General features: G+C 45.1%; 1 protein-coding gene and 1 pseudogene across 1 annotated transcript in view; both read right to left on the bottom strand.

Moving 5' to 3' along the window:
- ARHGAP17 (Rho GTPase activating protein 17) overlaps positions 1 to 20,686 on the bottom strand; it is a 54,069-nt gene that overhangs the window by 32,559 nt on the left and 824 nt on the right. The window contains exons 2-8 of the mRNA XM_065892476.1: positions 17,685 to 17,789; positions 12,077 to 12,150; positions 10,704 to 10,815; positions 10,395 to 10,471; positions 5,356 to 5,467; positions 2,354 to 2,422; positions 2,114 to 2,195 (exon numbers count right to left, since the gene is read on the bottom strand). Coding sequence (XP_065748548.1) covers positions 2,114 to 2,195; positions 2,354 to 2,422; positions 5,356 to 5,467; positions 10,395 to 10,471; positions 10,704 to 10,815; positions 12,077 to 12,150; positions 17,685 to 17,759 — 601 coding nt within the window. The 5' untranslated portion in view covers positions 17,760 to 17,789. The remainder of the gene's footprint in view (positions 1 to 2,113; positions 2,196 to 2,353; positions 2,423 to 5,355; positions 5,468 to 10,394; positions 10,472 to 10,703; positions 10,816 to 12,076; positions 12,151 to 17,684; positions 17,790 to 20,686) is intronic.
- On the bottom strand, positions 5,618 to 7,755 carry LOC136134571 (tubulin alpha-1B chain pseudogene; annotated as a pseudogene).

Below are 20,686 nucleotides of genomic sequence, written 5' to 3'. Positions count from 1 at the left end.
CAGGTACCGAACTAAGGCCAGCCGACCGAGAGTGTGAGACCAGGGTGCACAGGGGCACGGGGCAGACGGGCAAGTTTTTTTTTTCTCCTACCGTAAGAACACTCTGAGTCTTTCTGAAAACAGAGAAGAAGGAAGTGGAGGACAGAACTAAGACGAGAGGCAGATTTGCAGACAGGCAGAGGTGAGAAGGGTTGAATTCCAAGGCTTGGGTGAAGGCGGCAGCCTTAGAGAGAAAGAAGAATCTCATTTCCTTCACTGGCTACTCCCCCTCACACACCAGCTTCCCTTGTTCCATCCTCAACCTCTTCCCTGCCCCTGCCTGTTCCCCATGACTTTCTTTCTTTTTTTTTTTTTTTTTTTTTTTTGCGGTACACGGGCCTCTCACTGTTGTGGCCTCTCCCGTTGCGGAGCACAGGCTCCGGACGCGCAGGCTCAGCGGCCATGGCTCACGGGCCCAGCTGCTCCGCGGCATGTGGGATCTTCCCGGACCGGGGCACGAACCCGTGTCCCCTGCATCGGCAGGCGGACTCTCAACCACTGCGCCACCAGGGAAGCCCCCCCATGACTTTCTGACATACTGCTCTAGGGAAAATAGCCTTGGTAAAAATAGAATGGGAGTTTAAAAAAAGGGGGCATGGCGCTGCTTAAATCTTCTCTTTTTTGTGCCCATTAAGTCAACCTTTCCAAACCAGGCTTATAGCCATTCAAAGGCTAGGATGATGATGTTTACTGTTTTGTCCTGTGCACAGAAGGTACCCCATAAACACAGGCTCCCGGTGTTCTGACCTGGGCCAGCAAGAGTCGGCCCCTTGCGAGGCTGACTGTTCGCCAGCAGCTTCATTCCTTTGCACTCTGACTCAACCCCATTACCCATGGATTAGGAAATGGGATCACTCTGGAAAGCAAGAGCAGCTCGTCCTCTGAAGATTAGCCCAGCAAATCAGAGCCACTACACTCAAGATGGCTAAAGACCTGGCTAAGGGGTCAGTCAAGACATAGCATTTTCTTTGCTTTTTTTTTTGGTCACGCTGTGCGGCATGTAGCATCTTAGTTCCCCGAGCAGGGACCAAACCTGAGCCCCCTGCAGTGGAAGCGCGGAGTCTTAACCACTGGGCCGCCAGGGAAGTCCTAAATAGAATTTTCTGATTCCAAAATCTAAGGACTTTCAGGCACAAAGTCACACCCTGCTGGGATTGCCTGCAATTTAGGGGAGGAGGAGTGGTATTCTTGAGGGGCCAGTGCGTACGCACAGACATAACCAGCCCCATACACACACATGCTCAGTCTCTTTCACAATCACAGAATCATCACACTCAGCACCTGGCTTGATCCTCTTTCAGCTTGAGACCAGTGGTTCTGTCTGGGGCACCTGAGTTCCAAATGTCAGGACTATACCATAAGCAAAAGAGTATAACAGGTCCAAAGGTGACAGAGGAATGTCTGATCATTTACCGATCTCTGCGGATGGATGCTCTGATGGCAAATCAGAGAGAATTAGAATCGAAAGAGTTAAAACTAAACATCAGAGGCAAGTCTGGTCCACTCATAAGTTGAGGGTAGGATCTGCAATGTGCTTAAATATGGTGGGCAAAGTGAGTGCTGATGAGAACAAGATCTGAACGGGGTGGTCACGGTCTCACGAGTCAATCACACTGATTATGTGCCTGATGATGCGGTATCAGGTACTGGCTTCTAAAATTCCTTTTGGGAAGTCCAAACTTTTTTTCATAGGATGTATGCTCTTGGAATCACAGGGCTAGAATTAAGCCCTATGAAACAAATAACTGATTTGCAAAGAGATAATTAGAGGCTAGAATGTTTTGAGCCTATTTAGAAGATAGAAAAACAGATGCTTCCCCCAAAGGGTGCAGCTTTCTCTTCAACTGAAGATTTCAGAAGAACTGCAAATGTTCCATTAGTATGTTAATTTGCGTTTGGAAGAAATTAGAGAATGCAGCAAGGGAAGATGAAAGTGTGCTGGGAAATAGTGCCCGCCTAGGCAGAGAGGCTTTGTCCAAAGGAAATGCATGCAAAGGAGCTGAGTAAAGAAGAACAGAGGCAGAGGTGGCAGAGGCGAGAAGGAGGCATCAGGCCAGCACGCAGGTTACGTTACCTTGATGGGCTCGCAATTCGGGAAGGGCCTTTTCTAAGACTGCTAATGCTTTTCTATGGTAATCTGCTTGAGCTTCTAATAACTGAGAACAGACCCACATTCAAAAACAAAAGTAACGTTAGCATTGGATGGACACACACACAATGGCTGAGCAAAACCAAAAATGACATCTTTTGCAAAAAAGCTAAAATGACTCAACTTTTACAATGCTTTAACGTCTTGTCAGGGCAAAGTGCTTACCGTAACAAAAAATTTGCCATACTCCCCTTCTTTGGCCATAAAATTGTACATATCCGCTGCAAGTTGATCCTGGGCAAGTGGAAGAGAAGATATGTCATTGAAGAAAAATGAGGTGAAAGAAAATAGCATCTACGAATTGATCTGTGAGCTCCTAGAGCAAACTGTAATGAAACAGCTGCAGATTAAATGTCCATCAACTCACTGGTACAATCATACACAGGGATAATGAAAAGAATAATCAAGCTTATTATGGACTGACATGGAAAGATCTCCAAGGTTTATTATTAATATGCCTTGTTAAGAAGCAAAGCACAGAGCACTACTTCTGGTATGGTATGTTACTTTCTGGGTAAAAAAGGGAGAGGAAATATTTTTATCACCATGTTTGTATAAAAATACGCCTAGGGAAAAAAGCAAGAACTTAGTAACAGTGGTTACCTGTTGAGAGCAGTGGAAATTAGGAGGAGGAGGAGGACAGGGGCAGAAGAAAGACTTTACTGTATACTGTTTTATACTTTTTATATTTGAACTAATGTAAATAAATTACTTACATAAGAATTAAAAAATTAGCTTAAAACTGATAGACTGGGAAATTGGATATATCCATATTTCCAATTTTCAAATACATATACATATTCATATATATACATATATTTTTTTTTAATGTACTACCTTCCGTTTTGGATTGGCCTCTGTATCTAGGAAAGTAAAACATTTCCCTGAGAGTTCACAAATAAATATAGACCTGCTTTCATGAGGGTTTGAACTTTGAGTTGATTCTCTGTGTGGTCCAGGAATCCTCGAACTGAGAAAGTTTAGTTTAAAATGGCTTGGTAATACTCTCTGGGAGACTCACTCCTAATCCCCAGAAGTCCCACAGATAAAGTCCCTCTTAAAATGAGCTCACAGTACAAAACTGCAAAACAATCCACCATAAAGGAAACTCCCACCACTCTCATAGAGAACTTCAGAAAACAGAATTAACTAACGAAGACTTAAAATAAGTATATATAAATGATTAAAAGCATTAAAAAATAAATACTAAAAAGAATAATGCACTATCAAAAAAGGCAGACTTGAAGAATTAGAACTTTAAAATGAAAAATATAGTCAACAAAATTCAAAACTCAATGTTAATTAAACAGCAGATCAGACATAGCTAAAGAGAGAATCAGTGAAACAGAACTTAGATCTCAGGAAACTACCCAGAAGTTAACATAAAGAGAGAAGGAAATAGAAAATATTTTCATAAGTTTTTACCATTTGACTTTCTGACAAGCTGTGGTATGTAAGTTAAAAGAAGTCTCTCAAAAAAAAAAAAAAAGAAGTCTCTCTTTGGGCTTCCCTGGTAGCGCAGTGGCTGAGAGTCCACCTGCTGATGCAGGGGACATGGGTTCGTGCCCCGGTCTGGGAAGATCCCACATGCCGCGGAGTGGCTAGGCCCGTGAGCCATGGCCGCTGAGCCTGTGCATCCGGAGCCTGTGCTCCGCAACGGGAGAGGCCACAACAGTGAGAGGCCCGCGTACCGCAAAAAAAAAAAAAAGAAGTCTCTCTTTTAACTTAGCCTATAATGCACCAGTTCAAACCCCCAAACTACTAGACAAATTTATATCCAATAAGGAGCCACTAGCCAAGATCTAGGTTAGACCAGATATGAAGAAGACTGCTGCATAAATGACACTGGCAAAACTACAACTCTTCTGAACAAGAATAAGCCAGTGCAAGACTTTTGTCAGAAGCATTTGTGTGATTATCATCTTTTTAAACGTAAAGGCTATGGCATGACTTTGTGAGTCCAGTATTAATTCTTACCCACTATATTATTTTCAGCAAGTCATTTTACTGCAGTTAACTGCCCAAGGTTTGCCATCATGAAAAGTGAATTATAGCATGACCTGAATAAACTAAAATATAGCAGTCTTAATGCTACCTAGTAGAATGTGGAGACCATTATTGGAAAATGATGAATAATAAGAGGAGGAAAAGTCTCAGGCGATGATCCTAAGATTCACCAAAGACCTGTTTCTTTACCACCTCAAATAACATTTGGAATAAACATTTATCTTTGTAGATAGATGCATAGAGAATAACCACCTAGTCTGGAATTTAGATTATGAGATACAAATTTTCATTTCTTCCAAATTAGAAGCCAATTGTCCTAGCAACATTTTAAAAATAATCCTTCCCTTTTCTATGGATATATGATGACCCCTTTACTATATATTCAACCCTTAAATATAACAGCATTCATTCTAGAAAACCTATACAATTCCATGGATCTATTTTTGTGCCTATTGCACCTTGTTTTAATTGCTGTAATTTTATGATATGTTTTTATAGTTTTTCTTTTATTCTCCCATTCTTCATTTTAAATAAGCTTAGACGTTTTTGTCAAGTTTTTAAAAATATCCTACTTGAATTTTTTTCAATTAATTATTTTTTTCTGCATTGGGTCTTCATTGCTGTGCGTGGGCTTTTTCTCTAGTTGCAGAGAATGGGGGCTACTCTTTGTTGCGGTGCACGGGTTTCTCATTGCAGTGGCTTCTCTTGTTGTGGAGCACAGGCTCTAGGCATGTGGGCTTCAGTAGTTGCAGCATGTGGGCTCAGTAGTTGTGGCTCACGGGCTCTAGAGTGTAGGCTCAGTAGTTGTGGCACACGGGCCTAGTTGCTCTGCGGCATGTGGAATCTTCCCAGACCAGGGCTCGAACTCGTGTCCCCGGCAGGTGGACATTGGCAGGTGGATTCTTAACTACTGCGCCACCAGGGAAGTCCCTGAATTTTATTTTTAAATAATGCTTTATTCTGAGTATAAAGTAATGTAGAGTCTTAGAAAATAAAGAAAGAAGGAAGAAGAAAATAAAACCTACCTTGAATATCATTCAGGGAATCCTAATAGGAATTATGTAAAACATTAAATAATTTGCAATATTTGACCTTTCATCCATCACTTGCAAAAACCAAAAGATTGATTTAAGTACATATTCATTAGGGAATTCTCCTACCTTGCACTGTTCTACTTTATTTCCAGCTTCATCCATCTCTTCCTTTAGGGTATCTATTTTTGATGGAAGCCCCTGAAAGTTGGTTCCTGAAGATTTGTGAGCCTGGTTCCATCTGCAAAGCACAGGCATAGCCATTATTTGAGAAGCAGCTGTATATGCTCAACCTTATGGAGTTAAGGACCTAATGGAGACAGACTCATACCCCAAAACTGATTCTACCTGGGACAGGTATCAGCACCTAGGATGGCAGCTTCTCTGGAGTTTATCCTTTAAGAATGGAAACGGGCAAAGGTGACACTGGCTTCCCGCTGTGATGGGACTGTGGTAGTGCTGAGAGTAGCTGTCTGCTCTGAGCAGAGCTGGCCACGCCTCGTCCCATGCAAGCCCAACTGCTGCAAATCAATCCGTGGAACCCCTTCCCCTACTGTCCAATCTTGGGCTCTTACCCATCAAATACCCCCTTGTTCTCTTGCTTTGATCTAGAATGTTCCCTGTGCCACTGGGGGTCAGTTGCTGCTCTTCAGGACCCCTTATAACACCGCCTACTACCATCCTGACTTGTGATTACCTTCAGTAAGTGAAAGCCAGAACTTCGGTCATGGAGCTAGTAATTGATAGCTGTGAAAGCATGTTAGGAATTAAAATCATTTGTAAGGATAAATACTAGTATCTACAGCAAATCTGAAACATAATGTGGAATGTTTATATTCCCTTCATAAATAAGTCAAAAGGACCCCCTCCCCCAAAATTATACTATAGTAATAGTCGGGGGAAGTGAATGGGGAATAATAATCTAAAACAATTTCTATTTGGTTTTCAAGTGTGTTTTGACCTTCTGTTTAAATACGGACATGCCTGCTATGGCACTTTATTTATTTATTTATTTATCTTTCTTAAAGTCTTTACCTTTCAGACATGACAGAAAAATCTTATAGGTACACATGGAAAAGTAATACATGATCACAGTTGAAAGTGAAGACAATCTAGTCAGAAAGCTTTTACTCCTGTCAGCTAATGTTGAAGATGAAGGTCTGAGTATGACATGCTGCGGGGCTGAAAGCAATGGGAATTTGCCTTCTTCCTCTCCCTCTCCTTCAACAGGATCCACACCAACCTCCTCACAATCCTTCTCAAGGGCAGCCACGTCCTCATGGGCCTCAGAAAACTCTCCTCCCGCCATGCCCTCACCCACGTACCAAAGGCACGCTTGGCATACATCAGGTCAAACTCGTGGTCCAGGCGAGCCCAGGCCTCAGCAATGGCTGTGGAGTTGCTCAGCATGCACACAGCTTGCTGTACTTTGGCCAGGTCTCCACCAGTGGGAGGCTGGTAATTAGTGCCAACTTTGAAGCCAGTGGGGCACCAGTCCACAAACTGGATGCTGCGCTTGGTCTTGATGGTGGCGATAGCAGCATTGACATCTTTGGGAACCACGTCACCATGGTACAACAGGCAGCGAGCCATGCATTTACCATAGCGAGGGTCGCGTTTCACCATCTGGTTGGCTGGCTCAAAGTAAGCATTGGTGATCTCTGCTACAGAAAGCTGTTCATGGTAGGCTTTCTCAGCAGAGATGACAGGGGCATATGTGGCCAGAGGGCAGTGGGTGTGGGGATAGGGCACCAGGTTGGTCTGGAATTCTGTCAGATCAACATTCAGGGCTCCATCAAATCACAGGGAAGCAGTGATGGAGGACACAATCTGGCTAACAAGGCGGTTAAGATTCGTGTAGGTTGGGCGCTCAATATCGAGGTTTCTACGACAGATGTCATAGATGGCCTCACTGTCTACCATGAAGGCACAGTCAGAGTGCTCCAGGGTGGTGTGGGTGGTGAGGATGGAGTTGTAGGGCTCAACTACAGCTGTGGAAACCTGGGGGGCTGGGTAAATGGAGAACTCCAGCTTGGACTTCTTGCCATAATCGACAGAGAGACGTTCCATCAGCAGGGAGGTGAACCCCGAACCAGTTCCCCCACCAAAGCTGTGGAAAACCAAGAAGCCCTGAAGACTTGTGCACTGGTCAGCTAGTTTCCGAATTGGGTCCAAGATGGGGTCAATGATCTCCTTGCCAATGGTGTAGTGACCTCGGGCATAGTTACTGGCAGCATCTTCCTTGCCTGTGATGAGCTGCTCAGGGTGGAAGAGCTGGCGACAGGTGCCAGTGTGAACTTCATCAATGACCGTGGGTTCCAGGTCCACAAACAATGCCCTGGGCACATGCTTGCCAGCGCCTGTCTCACTGAAGAAAGTGTTGAAGGAGTCATCTCCTCCCCCAGTAGTCTTGTCACTTGGCATCTGGCCATCGGGCTGGATGCCATGTTCCAGGTAGTAGAGCTCCCAGCAGGCACTGCCGATCTGGACACCAGCCTGGCCAACATGGATGAAGATGCACTTATGCATGGTGGCTACAGGTCAGCAGGCACAGGCAACAGGAGTGGATACCGGGTCCTGGTTACCGTCCTCAACAAGCTAAGAGTCGAGGTTAAGTAACGCACTCTCTAGCACTTTAAATTTAAACATGGATATTACATAGATGCAGCATGAAAGCCCATGTTAGCAACTTATCAAGCTTCCCAGATGACTGCATTGCCCCCAGAATGCTCTGCCCTGCCCTCTTTCATGTTGCTGTTGTGATGCACTTCTCCACAGCAAGGCTTCAGCAAATCTGCTGAAGCTGGCAATGGAAAGAGCATGGACTTCGGAGTCTGACAGGCTGAAGTCTGAAGCTCGGTTCTACCTTCATCAGCCATGTGACCTTTGGCAACGGCCTCACCTCTCTGTGCCTCAGGTTGTCTCATCTGTCAAACTAAGGAAACAAATACCGTCTGCCCGGCAGAACTGTCACGGGCAGCAGAAGAGAGAATAAATATATATATGCCTGTGTGTGAATATGATGGATCCCCACTAATGTTAGCTATCACCATTCTCCTCCAGGGAAAAGCCACAGGAATAAGTCAAATAAAGAAGAAATATTGATCTGTTTCAGTTTCTCTAATACCTACTTTGATTCGTTAAGTGAACAGGACCATGAATGCAGGACCAAGAATCAGTGCTGAAATCTCCTCTGGGATACATGTGCTGCAGATGTAAGATTCCTGGCATCTATAATATCGCTCAACCAACTCCAGCAAGAGCGCACTCACGGCCTTGTTTAATTAACTATTAGAACATTTTTCCTTATCTTCAGCAAAAATCTACCACAGGGGGGCCTGCACTCCCTCCCTGATCCTGGTTCTGGCCACAGGGCTCTAATCACACGTGTGCGTGTGACAAGGAGACGGCAGACTCTGCGTTCAGAATCCTAGCCCTGCCGTTTATTATGTCTAAGATGCAAAGCAAGTCATAGACACGGCATGTGCAGGTGCCTCCAGTGTCTGTACAACAAGTCTCCTCTCAAAGTAGGGGGTGTCACGTAACCTCCTAACCTCTGTCCCCTCCAACTCTCACTGAAGGGCCTCTGCACTTAGTGTCCAACACGGAGCCTGACCCACAGCAAGCACCTACTCAATGTCTGGTGAAAACACAAGTGGACAAATGAATAGAGATTGCTGGGAGAATCGAAAGAGCTGACATATCACATACGTAGTCTGATATCTGGCACGTGGCAAGTGTCCAGTAAGTGGTGGCAATGATCGTGTTCACCATGTGCTAATTCCTAGATGTCCCTCTTATCATCTCTACTTTTCTTAAGTCAGGACATGTCTTACCAATTGATTTGTACATTTAATAAAGTGGTGTTTCTATTTCATTTCCCCCCCAAAATCGGATATTAAATCACTGGTGCATCTGACACTCAGCGACATTTTAGAAACAAGGAAATCTGCAATAAAAGCATCTGACACGGGGCTTCCCTTGTGGCGCAGTGGTTGAGAGTCTGCCTGCCAATGCAGGGGACACGGGTTCAAGCCCTGGTCCGGGAAGATCCCACATGCCACAGAGCAACTAAGACCGTGCGCCACAACTACTGAGCCTGTGCTCCGCAACAAGAGAAGCCACTGCAATGAGAAGCCCAAGCACCACAACCAAGAGTAGCCCCCGCTCGCTGCAATTAGAGAGATCCCACGCGCAGCAACGAAGACCCAACGCAGCCAAAAAAAAGCATCTGACACGTAGAAAGTTAGTAAATGATCTCTGTATCTCCATTTATTTGCCGAACAGAAATAATCATGTCTACTTCACAAGAGTGCAATGAGGATTAAAAGAGTTAACGAAGCAGGGCTCAGCAAAGCCACTTGCTTTTGTAAATAAAGTTTTATTCGAACACAGACTTGCTCATTCATTTATGTATTGCCCAGGGCTACTTTTATGCTACAACAGCAGAGCTGAGTAGTTGGAACAGGGGGCATCTGGGTTGCAAAGCTGAAAATATTTAGTACCTGGCCCTTTACAGAACAAGTCTGTCAACGCTTGTATAAGGTATGAGAAAGGATGGGGCCCGTGGCAGCTACCTCCCTACTCCTCTCATATGAGTCATTGATACAAATGCCCTCACGGATGGAGCTGAGGCTGGAGCCCAGCCATGGAGCACTACAGACGGGTCATCTGACATCAGCCCTCTGGGATAGCTACTAGGTCTTACTTAGTTCCTCCCTGTTGAGCACAGCATTTCTTGATTGTGAAAAATGATCCTAACCACACAGGTGTTTTTTGACACAGTGGGACGCTTGGCAGCTGCTAAGATCACAGATCTATTTATTCCTAAACTCCACTACTCCAAGGACAACGCTCTTAGAACTGTCTGCCACCATTTCTTCTCCACAGAATACACTTATTTAGGTTTTTTTTTTCCCTGTCTCCTTTCACTGTTGGTTGACTAAGAACAGGGTGTCCTAACATCATCCCGCTGCCATGCTTGGGAGAAAGAGGCCTGAAAGCAGGTGTAAGTAGGCTGTGACTCAGTCTGTGAGTCAAGTGTGTGAATCTGTGATGTCGTCTGTTTTGTGCACCCAGTGGTCTTTATCCGTGTTGAGGAGAGGGATGGTTGCTGGGGATGTGACAGAAAACCGTATTATTGGTTATTTTTCACAGCTTTATCTTACCTGGCTCTGACCGAGTCCCAGTCTAAAACCAATCTGGCGAGCTGCTTCCTCTGTTTCTGGATGTTAGGAATCTCTACCTGGACAGAAGAACACACCACATATGAAATGGGACAAGCTTCGGGGTTTTCAGTTTAACCTCTGAAAGTGCAATCTTTATTTACCATTTTCTTTTTCTTAGGCAAAGGATTTTGTACCCTCAACTTACTCCCCTTATTTCCAAAAAGAAGTGTATGCCAAAGCCACTGACTATTGTTAAAGTTTCAGACACAAGTGAACCATTCCCCACCCAGCCCCCGCCAAAGCACCCACCTCTGCTATGCCGTACAGAGGGTCCACAATCTCCTTCTCGACAAAGACTTCATGCTGAGAGAGTTCCAGAGCCAGCTGATTCTCAGCATCTCCACACGTCTCCAGCATCTTCCTTTAAAAACAAGATGCCCAACAACAAACATACGTCCATTAAATCTGGCACCAGATTCCCACACTGAGCCAGCTCTGCTCTCCATACAATGGGAACGCATTAGGGCGCTATACAATAGAGACCTGAAAGTACTATAAACTTAGGGCGTGAGTCCACAGACTTGTGCTTTAAAATGAACAAGACTGGGCTTCCCTGGTGGCGCAGTGGTTGAGAGTCTGCCTGCCGATGCAGGGGACATGGGTTCGTGCCCCGGTCCGGGAGGATCCCACATGCCGTGGAGCGGCTGGGCCCGTGAGCCATGGCCGCTGAGCCTCCGCGTCCGGAGCCTGTGCTCCGCAACGGGAGAGGCCACAAAGGTGAGAGGCCCGCGTACCAAAAAATAAATAAATAAATAAAATAAAATAAAACGCACAAGGCTATCTCAGGTATAATTTGTGTGTACGCGTGCGGATGTGTGTAAACAGTGAGGTGAGAACTCACTGAAAGATCAGGTCCTCTGGTCAGGTGAAAAGCAAGTATTCTCAAAAGTACCCTGAAAATCTCTTAAATCATATGTAACGTTTATTATACTATACTGTTTTCTGTCTGCTAGTAAGTCCGGCCTAGGCAGTGTCCTTCAAAGAACGACAGAGCATTGTAGGTCGTGGAGCATGGCAGACCCTGGGAAATGGGCTGAAAAGTCCAAAGGCCATATCCAGCTGGGAAAGGAGGGCCCATGTTACAGCAGGAGAGAGCAGACAGGATCAAAGGACACTGGCCTTGTAGAGAAGCAAGTAGAAGGAAAGGTCAACCTTCCCTCTTACAATGAAAACAGCTTTATTATTAGATTTTAAACTTATTTATGTAATACATGCTCATTGTAAAAAAAAAAAATCCACATAATTCAGAAAAGGCACTATTTTGAGACAACCTCCACTGACATTACAGTGATCATCTTTAAAAGAAGTGACTTTTAAGGACTAAATGGGACTGGTCAGGGCTTATAAATCTGAGTCAACACCTGGACCACAGAAGGGAATGAGTTCTTTATATCCAAGCTCAGCAGATTAAATAATTGACCTTATCCATTACTTTTGTTATTGGCCCTTTGTATGATCTATCCTTGCTTCTACTAAAAGGAAGATTCTCTAGCATCCCAGTGGCCTCCCATGGGGCCTCAGCCTCTGGTCACACATGTGGCTGCCATGTACACCACCCAGCCATCCACCTCTACCAACCCACAGGGTGCATGGCTCTCTTTCTGAAATAGCCCAACTCTTACCCCAGGAGAGAGTCTTCTAGCTGAGTTGATGCTTCTTGCATATTCTGAGCGAGAGCTGTCACAGGGAGTTTTTTCTGGAAGGCAGAAGACAATGCATTTTTTTTTCATTATAATTGACACGCATTCTCAATTACCTACTTCAGGTCTTCAGTCACTGGTTTCTCCTCCAGGTAAACTGCACAGGTAAGAGATATCCTGTCTGGGTTCAGGTTCTGGTCTCCAAGGTATGAGTTGTGTGACTTAAGCTCTGTGTCAGTTTCCTCATGCCTGGAAATTAGGGATAACAGGGCAAGGGTCCTAGGGCTGTCCGATGACTAAAGGAGATATTCAAGGTCAAGTACCCCAAGTAAATGTATCACGTAACATTTACTGAGTACATGATAAGTACTCAGTAAATGCTAGCTGCTATTATTACTGTTGTCGTTGCTGTTACTATAATTACTAGAATCAAGAGCACACTATGACCCAGGCGCTGGGGACATAAGACATACACCGTGCCCTCTGATTATCATGACAAATAAATGCAATGAAGTGCTCAATTTTAAAAACTTTTGCTAGAATACTCATTCTTAAACTGGCTCTTAAATTGGCTGGAATCATAAAGATTTAGATTTAGTTAAAGATCTGAAAATATCTAGCTAAATATCCAAAAAATTAAAAAAAAATTTTTAGGCACCAAGTCACTCACTTTCCTATCAGAGATTTGTTTTTCAGCTGGAAATGACCGTAAGGATCATCTGATTAATGTTCTAATTGTACAGCTGGGGAATGTGAAGCCCGGGGGATTACATGGCCTGGCCAGGCGCCCTGGTGAGGGTGCAGAGCTAGACCTCGGTGCTAAAAGCCCAAGCCCCGGTTCAGAGTCTGTCCGTGACTAGCTAATGGCTTATCTCAGAATATAGGCAGAAGAGGCCTGGAAAGTAGCATGTGGGTTGGTTATAACACCATGATCTGCTAACAAAAAATGCTTTTCATTGCTGCGGTACCCCATGTAATTTTGTCTTCCCAGTAGAAAGGGAACTGATGTCAAAGACCTGGGGTCCACCTTGCCGTGGCATTGCTCTGCCTTGACCTCGGGCATGTCACCTGCCTTTCCTGCCTTCAAAGGGCTCCATCTGTTACACTTCTAAAATATCTCTGGAAGGCTGTACAAGAAACTGCTACTACTGGTGGTCCTGGAGAGGGGAACTGGGTGCCCGGGGAACAGGGCTGGGAGAGACCTCATGTTACGTTCTTTTGCATATTATGGATTTTGACCATGTAGCTGGACAGCCCATTCAAAATGGTACACAGAAACTTAAAAATAAATAATGAACAAATATATTTACCCATCTCTCCTCCCCCTCAGGTTATGTTCAAATAAATAAATAACAGGCTTCATCTGCCCCACAAGGAGACGTTCCCAGCTTCCACATTAATAGACCAGGAAGATATGAGAAAATGGGCAGTGCGCTTTGATCAAAATAGAGGATAATTCATACCTTTTACTTATGCTGCCTTTCTAAGGGAATTTAATGTAGGATAAGTGCAGTAATCAAGAGAAATATACTTTGTGCAACTCTGGAGCTCTATGGCAAAAAAAATCATAAAGAGAGGAGCTTACTTTGACAAGTATCATTCAAGTGCCCAGTTGTAACTAACCTGTGGTTTCCATGCCCTGACTCCAAAGCATCAACAATCCTGGTTCCCGATGTACAGAAATAAGGACACTCTGCTCATTTAACATTTGAGCTGATTAACGAACATGCTGTCTACCAACATCAAACTCCTCCACGGAGAGGGCTGAGGGCTTCCTAATTTATAAAAGGCATGCCAGCTGCACGAAAAGAAACAATTCCAGGTCTAATATGAACCACGACATAAGCTATGCCATGTTAACAGTTTGGGCTGAGAAGGCCACCTGCCCTGTCTCTCTTCCCTCAAGTTCTTGCCTCTTCACACGCATGGGAGCTTCTGGTGGGGCCTTTGCAAGGCTCCTCCTGTACTTTCTAGAGCGTGAGAGACTGCAGACCTCTCATGGTCACCTATCATCTATTCCATGGAGACTCTTCGTCCCACATGCAGAGCGTAGACAACCTCTGAGCCCTGTCTTGGGCACTTTGGTTCGAGGCTGGAAAAGGAAGCCTAAGGCATTAGGTTTTAGAAATGAGGGAGAGGCACCTTTGCCCCTGTTGCCTGGAATAGGCCCATCACCTGCCACTCATTTTCCTCCTTTACAGCTAGGCTACCACCTTTACCAGGAAGCCTCCCTTGACCACCCCTCTCCTCCTCTGGTGCCCATTCTTGGTCCTCCCATAATACCCTGTGCATATTTTGTTTAGTATGTTGTTTTTATAATTATCCATTTGTGGAGGAAGCCTCCCCCACCAGGCTATGAGCACTTTTGAAGGGAGACACTACATCTAATTCATTTTATAGCTCCAGCACTTGTACATAGTAGGTGTTTGATAAATACTTAATTTGTTTGTTTTTAATGAATTTATGTGACACCTGGGCCATGTTTCAAAGCAGACCAAGGGAACAACAAGACAATCTGTGTGAATGACAATGGCCTACAGCATGAATGGGAGGAAGCGGGAGATACTGAGACTGATAAGGGAAATGTGATGAGATTATGAAGGGCTGAAGTCATCTAAAGCGCTTGAACTTTAGGATATTTTGTACAGCACAGATAATATGGCCAATACTTTACAATAACTTTAAATGGAGTGTAATCTATAAAAATACTGAATCATGATGTTGTACACCTGAAACTAATATAATATTAGTCCACTATATTTCAATTAAAAAAAAAACAAAAAAAAAGAGCTTCGATTTTAACCCAGGCAATGGGAACTAGCCATCGTCCCTGCCAGAGCATCAGTGGTATTATGGGATGCTTCCTTATGTGGAACTATCCCTCCAGCCATCTTGGTCCCCACCCTCCAAATGCCAGTAGTGTCCCCCAGACCTTATGGCAACCAAAAAAGTCTCCACACATTTCCAAATATCCCCAGGAGTGTAATTCTGGTCCCTGTTGAGAACAACTAAGCTTAAGATTTTTTTTTTTTTTAGGCAGAAGGATGACAAGATCAATTTGTATTTCAGGAAACCATCTCTGGTGATCAGGTTGAAGAAAGGCTGGAAAAAAAGGAAATCAGAGGCAGGAAATATAGCTCAAGAGGTGACTGCAACAGTCCAGATAATGAGAGGTAATCAGGTCTTGCATTAAGGCGAAGGTGGTAAAGATGGAGCAGAGGTGAGAAATTCAAGAAACAGTCACAAAGAGAATCACAGGACTTGCTAATCAAGCAGCTATGGGAGGTTGAGGATAAGACAAAAGGGAGGGTTTCCCTGGTGGCTCAGTGCTTAAGAATCTGCCTGCCAATGCAGGGGACACGGGTTCGAGCCCTGGTCCAGGAAGATCCCACGTGGTGCAGAGCAACTAAGCCCGTGAGCCACAACTACTGAGCCTGCACTCTACAGCCCACGAGCCACAACTACTGAAGCCCGCGCGCCTAGAGCCCATGCTCTGCAACAAGAGAAGCCACCACAATAAGCCCACGCACCACAATGAAGGGTTGCCCCCGCTCACTGCAACTAGAGTGCCCCCGTGCAGCAACGAAGACCCAACGCAGTCAAATAAATAAATAAATATATATATAAATATATTAAAAAACAAAACAAACACATGCCCTTCACTCATAAAAAAAGATAACCTAACTTGCATACTAGGGTGGATAGAATCCAAGAGTCAACACAGAAGAACTGGTTATGCGTGTTAAAATAGACAACTATGGGAGGAAGTTCTTTGCTTCCTTGAAAATGGTTTACAAGTGTCTGAATAAACACATTAGTTAGGCGCCATGAGAAGAGAGGAGGCGGCCCAAGGAATGTGATGGCGAGAATAAGGAGATGAAGGGCAGAAGCTTAGGAAACAATATTAAAAGGGCAGGCAGAGCAGAAGCCATGGCAAGAGAATGCAAAGGGGCAGAGGGGGCAGGACCAGTGGATTGGGCCTGGTTCTGATGGACGGGAACTGCAGCAAGCATTCCTGGAATTGGAGGTGCATGCAAACTTCTGCTCCTTTGATATACACCACTGCGGAAACTACGTGTTGTGCAAGAGAGGAGTAACCCTGTTGTCAAGTTGGCCAGAAATGTGTGTAGGAAATATAAAAGGAGGGTGACACAGATCGTCTGCACACCAGCTCTTCCTTTTGAGACATCTAGTGGCAAATAAAACAATATGGGATGGGCTTCCCTGGTGGCGCAGTGGTTAAGAATCTGCCTGCCAATGCAGAGGACATGGGTTCAAGCCCTGGTCCGGGAAGATCCCACATGCCGCGGAGCAACTAAACCTGTGTGCCACAACTACTGAGCCCACGCTCTAGAGTCCATGAGCCACAACTACTGAGCCCGTGTGCCACAACTACTGAAGCCCACGTGCCTAGAGCCCGTGCTCCGCAACAAGTGAAGCCACTGCAATGAGACGCCCATGCACCGCAACGAAGAGTAGCCCCTGCTCACCGCAACTAGAGAAAGCCTGCGTGCAGCAACGAAGACCCAACGCAGCCAAAAATAAAGAAATTTAAGAAAATATATATATGGGAAATCATAGCTTCCCTGTGCTAACCATGGAAACTCCCACCATAATGTTATATGGGGGTCAGGGTATGCTCGTAAGCTGGGAACTCATAAAACTAAGGGCGGAACTGCCTGACGAACAAAGCTGCTGTGCTCTGCTGGTGGGACACGGGGACCTGGACGCTCTGAACGTACCCTGGAGTAGACATTTGATTGTTTCCTAGAGCCCATCCTTCCTGAGTCCTCCTAAGGACCTATCCTGGTCTCAATGGAGCCTATGAGCTGGAGGTAGGACCATAGCCCATGCTCTGGGGTGAGCTGTGATTAGCGTATGCCAACCAGCACGTCCTGGTTGGGGGTTGTGGGAGGGGTTTGTTCAGTAATGGAGAATGTGACTCAACGCAGATCAATGCAATGGGAAGGGATTTCTACCTGCCAGAAGTATGGAAAAAAGAAGTCTTCTCACTTCATTAAGAAAAACTACTGGAAGAGACGCTCTCTATTCCTGCTGGACATGCACAAGGAAGTAGGTAGCCCATGGGAGCTGCTGGTAGCCAGCTTGCAACCATGAGGGATAAGGCAGACACTGAAGAAGGCCGAGGGGAGAGAAGGAGAGAAGGAAAGAAACTGGGGTCCTGGTTACATCACCGAAAGCCTAGCCCAAGCCTTACCTGGAGTCCATCTGACTACTGGACTTTTCAGTTAGTTAGCCAATAAATTCTACTTTCTCAGTCAATTTAAGAGAGGCTTGCAGCTTTCTGCCATCAGAGGATTCCTAACTGATGTGTCCATTCTCTTATGATGACAAATCTCTAAAAGCACCTGGAGAGAATTCAGTGTGAATATGGCTTTCAGCTCAGGGATGTCTTAAGCACAAAAGAATGCTATGATAAGGCCGGTGTCGTGAACGTGAATGGCGATACAAGGTACAGGTCTGCAGGCAGATCTGCTGATGCTGCTTGGGAAAAATCGACTGATAGAGGGAGAAGAGCCTCTCAGAGACGAGGCGAGAACCACGGCTCCAAGTCCCACCCAGTACTCACGTGTCTCCTCTCGGCATCGGTGCCGTGCTGCCCCTGGAAGCAGGCCACCAGGCGCTTCTGGGAATGGTGACACATGGAGCGCACTGTGTCCAAGCGCCGCTCGATCTGACAACACAAAGACAGACGAGCCGTTGGCAAGGCTCAAGACCAACTCAGCCTCTTCCTCCTGCGGTGTTTGCATGTAGGCAGGAAAAAGCATCCTGCCGTTGAATTTTTCACTTGGATGTAAATGGAAATGGTTCCCAAGCAGCTACACCAGGGTTTCTCACTATTGATAAGTGGGCTGGAGAATTCTGGGTTGTGGGCAGCTGTCCCGTGCATTATCAGTAGGTTTACCATCATTTCTGGTCTCCACCCACTAGATGCCAGTAGCACCCAACTCCCCTCTTCGTGACAACCAAGACTGCCCCCAAACATTGTCAAATATCCCCCCAGAGGGCAAAATCACCCCTAGTTGAGAAACACTGAGTTTTCAGATCCCTTAAAGGCTGAATTTATGTCCAGGGGTAGGGGACAGCCCTGACTAGAACCTGCTATCAGATAAGTGGTGACAAACTCACACACTACAGCACCAGCAAAGTCCCAGGTCCAACCAGCAGAACTGCAAATGAACAGCCTAAGCCCAGCCTCAGGCCCAAGGCCAAGTGGGAAAGCCACAGGGACATTCAGCTCTCTCCTGCACATGGCAATGGAGCCTTCCACACACGGTACAACAGACAGAGAATCAAAAAAAATGTTCCACAACTAAAACTCAAGAAAAACGTTTTCAAAATTATTCCTTATTGGGCTTGGGGTGGTTTTTTTTTTTTTTTTTAATAATAAACCTCTAAAGCAGAATGGACAGCCAGCAGTAAGAAACACTGACTTAGGGGGCCCACACATCACGATTAGCTTCCCAAAATATTATTGCTGGGATATGGCTGTTTATGGCAAAGAGAGCTGCTTTTTACAGGAAGGAATGCCAAAAATGTGTATTCTGATGACTCATTAAGAATGAGGGCAGGCCCTTAGGGATGCTTTCTATTTTAAAGAAAAATCAACAAGTTCAAAGCAGAATACATTTTTACCCCAAAACATTTTACCCAATGAGATGGTTTTGTGCCTCTTTCTCAAGCAGCCCTTCTTCAGATCCAACCAAGGCCCCATCCCAGGACCCCGATCTGCAGCCACATTTATTTAGGGCCAGATGCCACATTACTTGCCCCAAATCTTATAATGACCCGATTCTAAGACATTGGAAAACTAATACACATTCTTCATTTGCCACAAAAGCGGGGGGGGGGGGGGAGGGGAGAAAACCCCCAAAACTCCATTTCACTTGATTCCAATTTCCACTAGAATGTAAAGTCCAAAGGGATAGGGCCTTGGTCTGTTTTGTTCACAGATTTATCCCAAGTGCCTAGATCACTGCCTGGCCCAAATGGAAGGTAATATTTGTTGAAAGAACAAGTATATATATTGTATATACCCTGTACAAGGTATTAGAAAAACAACAGTAAGTAAATTGTGGTTCCCACCCTCCTGGGATTCACAGCCTCCTGGGTAAACTCCATACAAACAAGATAAAAAGGCAGCCTCTTGAACTGCTCTACCAGAGATCTAAGAAAAGAGGCAGGAGAAAGAGCAAATTAAGGGAAGTCTCACATCAGAAACAAAGTAATCTCTGTGGGGGCTTCTCTGGTGGCGCAGTGGTTGAGAGTCGCCTGCTGATGCAGGGGACGCGGGTTTGTGCCCCGGTCCGGGAGGATCCCACATGACACGGAGCAGCTGGGCCCGTGGGCCACGGCCACTGAGCCTGCACGGGAGAGGCCACAGCGGTGAGGGGCCCGCGTACCGAAAAAAAAAAAAAAAAAGCTCTGTGGCTTGTGACAGTGGTAATCATAGCAACAAATCACTAATATAATATTTAGCCCTCACTACGTGACGGGCCCCACTCCCAGTGCTAACCATGTTTAACCCATGAATCCCTCCTAACAAACCCATGCGGTGATACAGTGATTACCCTCCTTTTAGAGAAGTGGAAACTGAGGCAGAGGGAGGTTAAGTGAATTCCCGAGGCCACTGAGCTAGTCAGGGGCAGACCTGGGATGGGAATCCAGGTGGCTGGTCACCAGACCCAGCACTCAGCACTTTGAACCATTACACGCCTTCTTTACGGTTAAAAAAAAAAAACCCAGAAATCAGAGCAGGAAAACAATTGCCGCAGACGTGGAGTATCTGTGTTATAAAATAAGGAGCTCCTATATCCTGTGACAAACCATAATGGAAAAGAATATGAAAAAGAATGTACATATGTGTATAACTGAATCACTTTGTTGTACAGCAGAAATTAACACAGCATTGTAAATCAACTATACTTCAATAAAATAAATTAAGAAAAAAAAGGGAGCTCCTAGAAACTAGCAAACTCCTCAGGCCCCAGCGGACGTTTGGGCAAAGGGACAAGCACAGACAGTCACTGTCTGAGTCCCGTGCGATCTCTGCCATCCTCCACCTGCCTGCAAGGCCTCTGGCCTCCTTGCAGGGCTTAAAGGATGAAATGGAATGACGTATATTACTGACGTGGGAGGTAGGTGGGAGAATGCTGACAGGAAAACCTAGTGTAACCATACCAAACAATATTTCTAAAATTCTGAAAATGGATTTGAAATATCTGATAAAAACCAGTGAGGAAATACTGTTAAGAATCTGATTCTTAAACTATAATATTGTACATCAACTATGCCTTAATAAAATTTTTTTAAAGATTATGATTCCTTAATAAATCGTTTCTTGAAAAAACCCTTCTAATCCTTGATAAAAACTTCTAGTCCTCAAAAGTAGAAAAAAAAAAGTGCTCTTAAAATCTTCTACCTGCAGAAGACTGCCATAATTTAGAAGGCTGTTTTGGCATGGTGGGGCAGAAATAGCTTTTTTTAAAATTATGCAGCTCCTTCTCTGCATGGGAAGAGACAGAAAGCCACCTGGGAGCAGATCTCTGGTCTCCAGGGACTCGCTGGAGT

Source organism: Phocoena phocoena, chromosome 15 (genome assembly GCF_963924675.1).
Source record: "Phocoena phocoena chromosome 15, mPhoPho1.1, whole genome shotgun sequence".
In the NCBI taxonomy this organism is placed as follows: Eukaryota; Metazoa; Chordata; class Mammalia; order Artiodactyla; family Phocoenidae; genus Phocoena; species Phocoena phocoena.
This window is presented reverse-complemented; position numbering and strand designations above follow the sequence as displayed.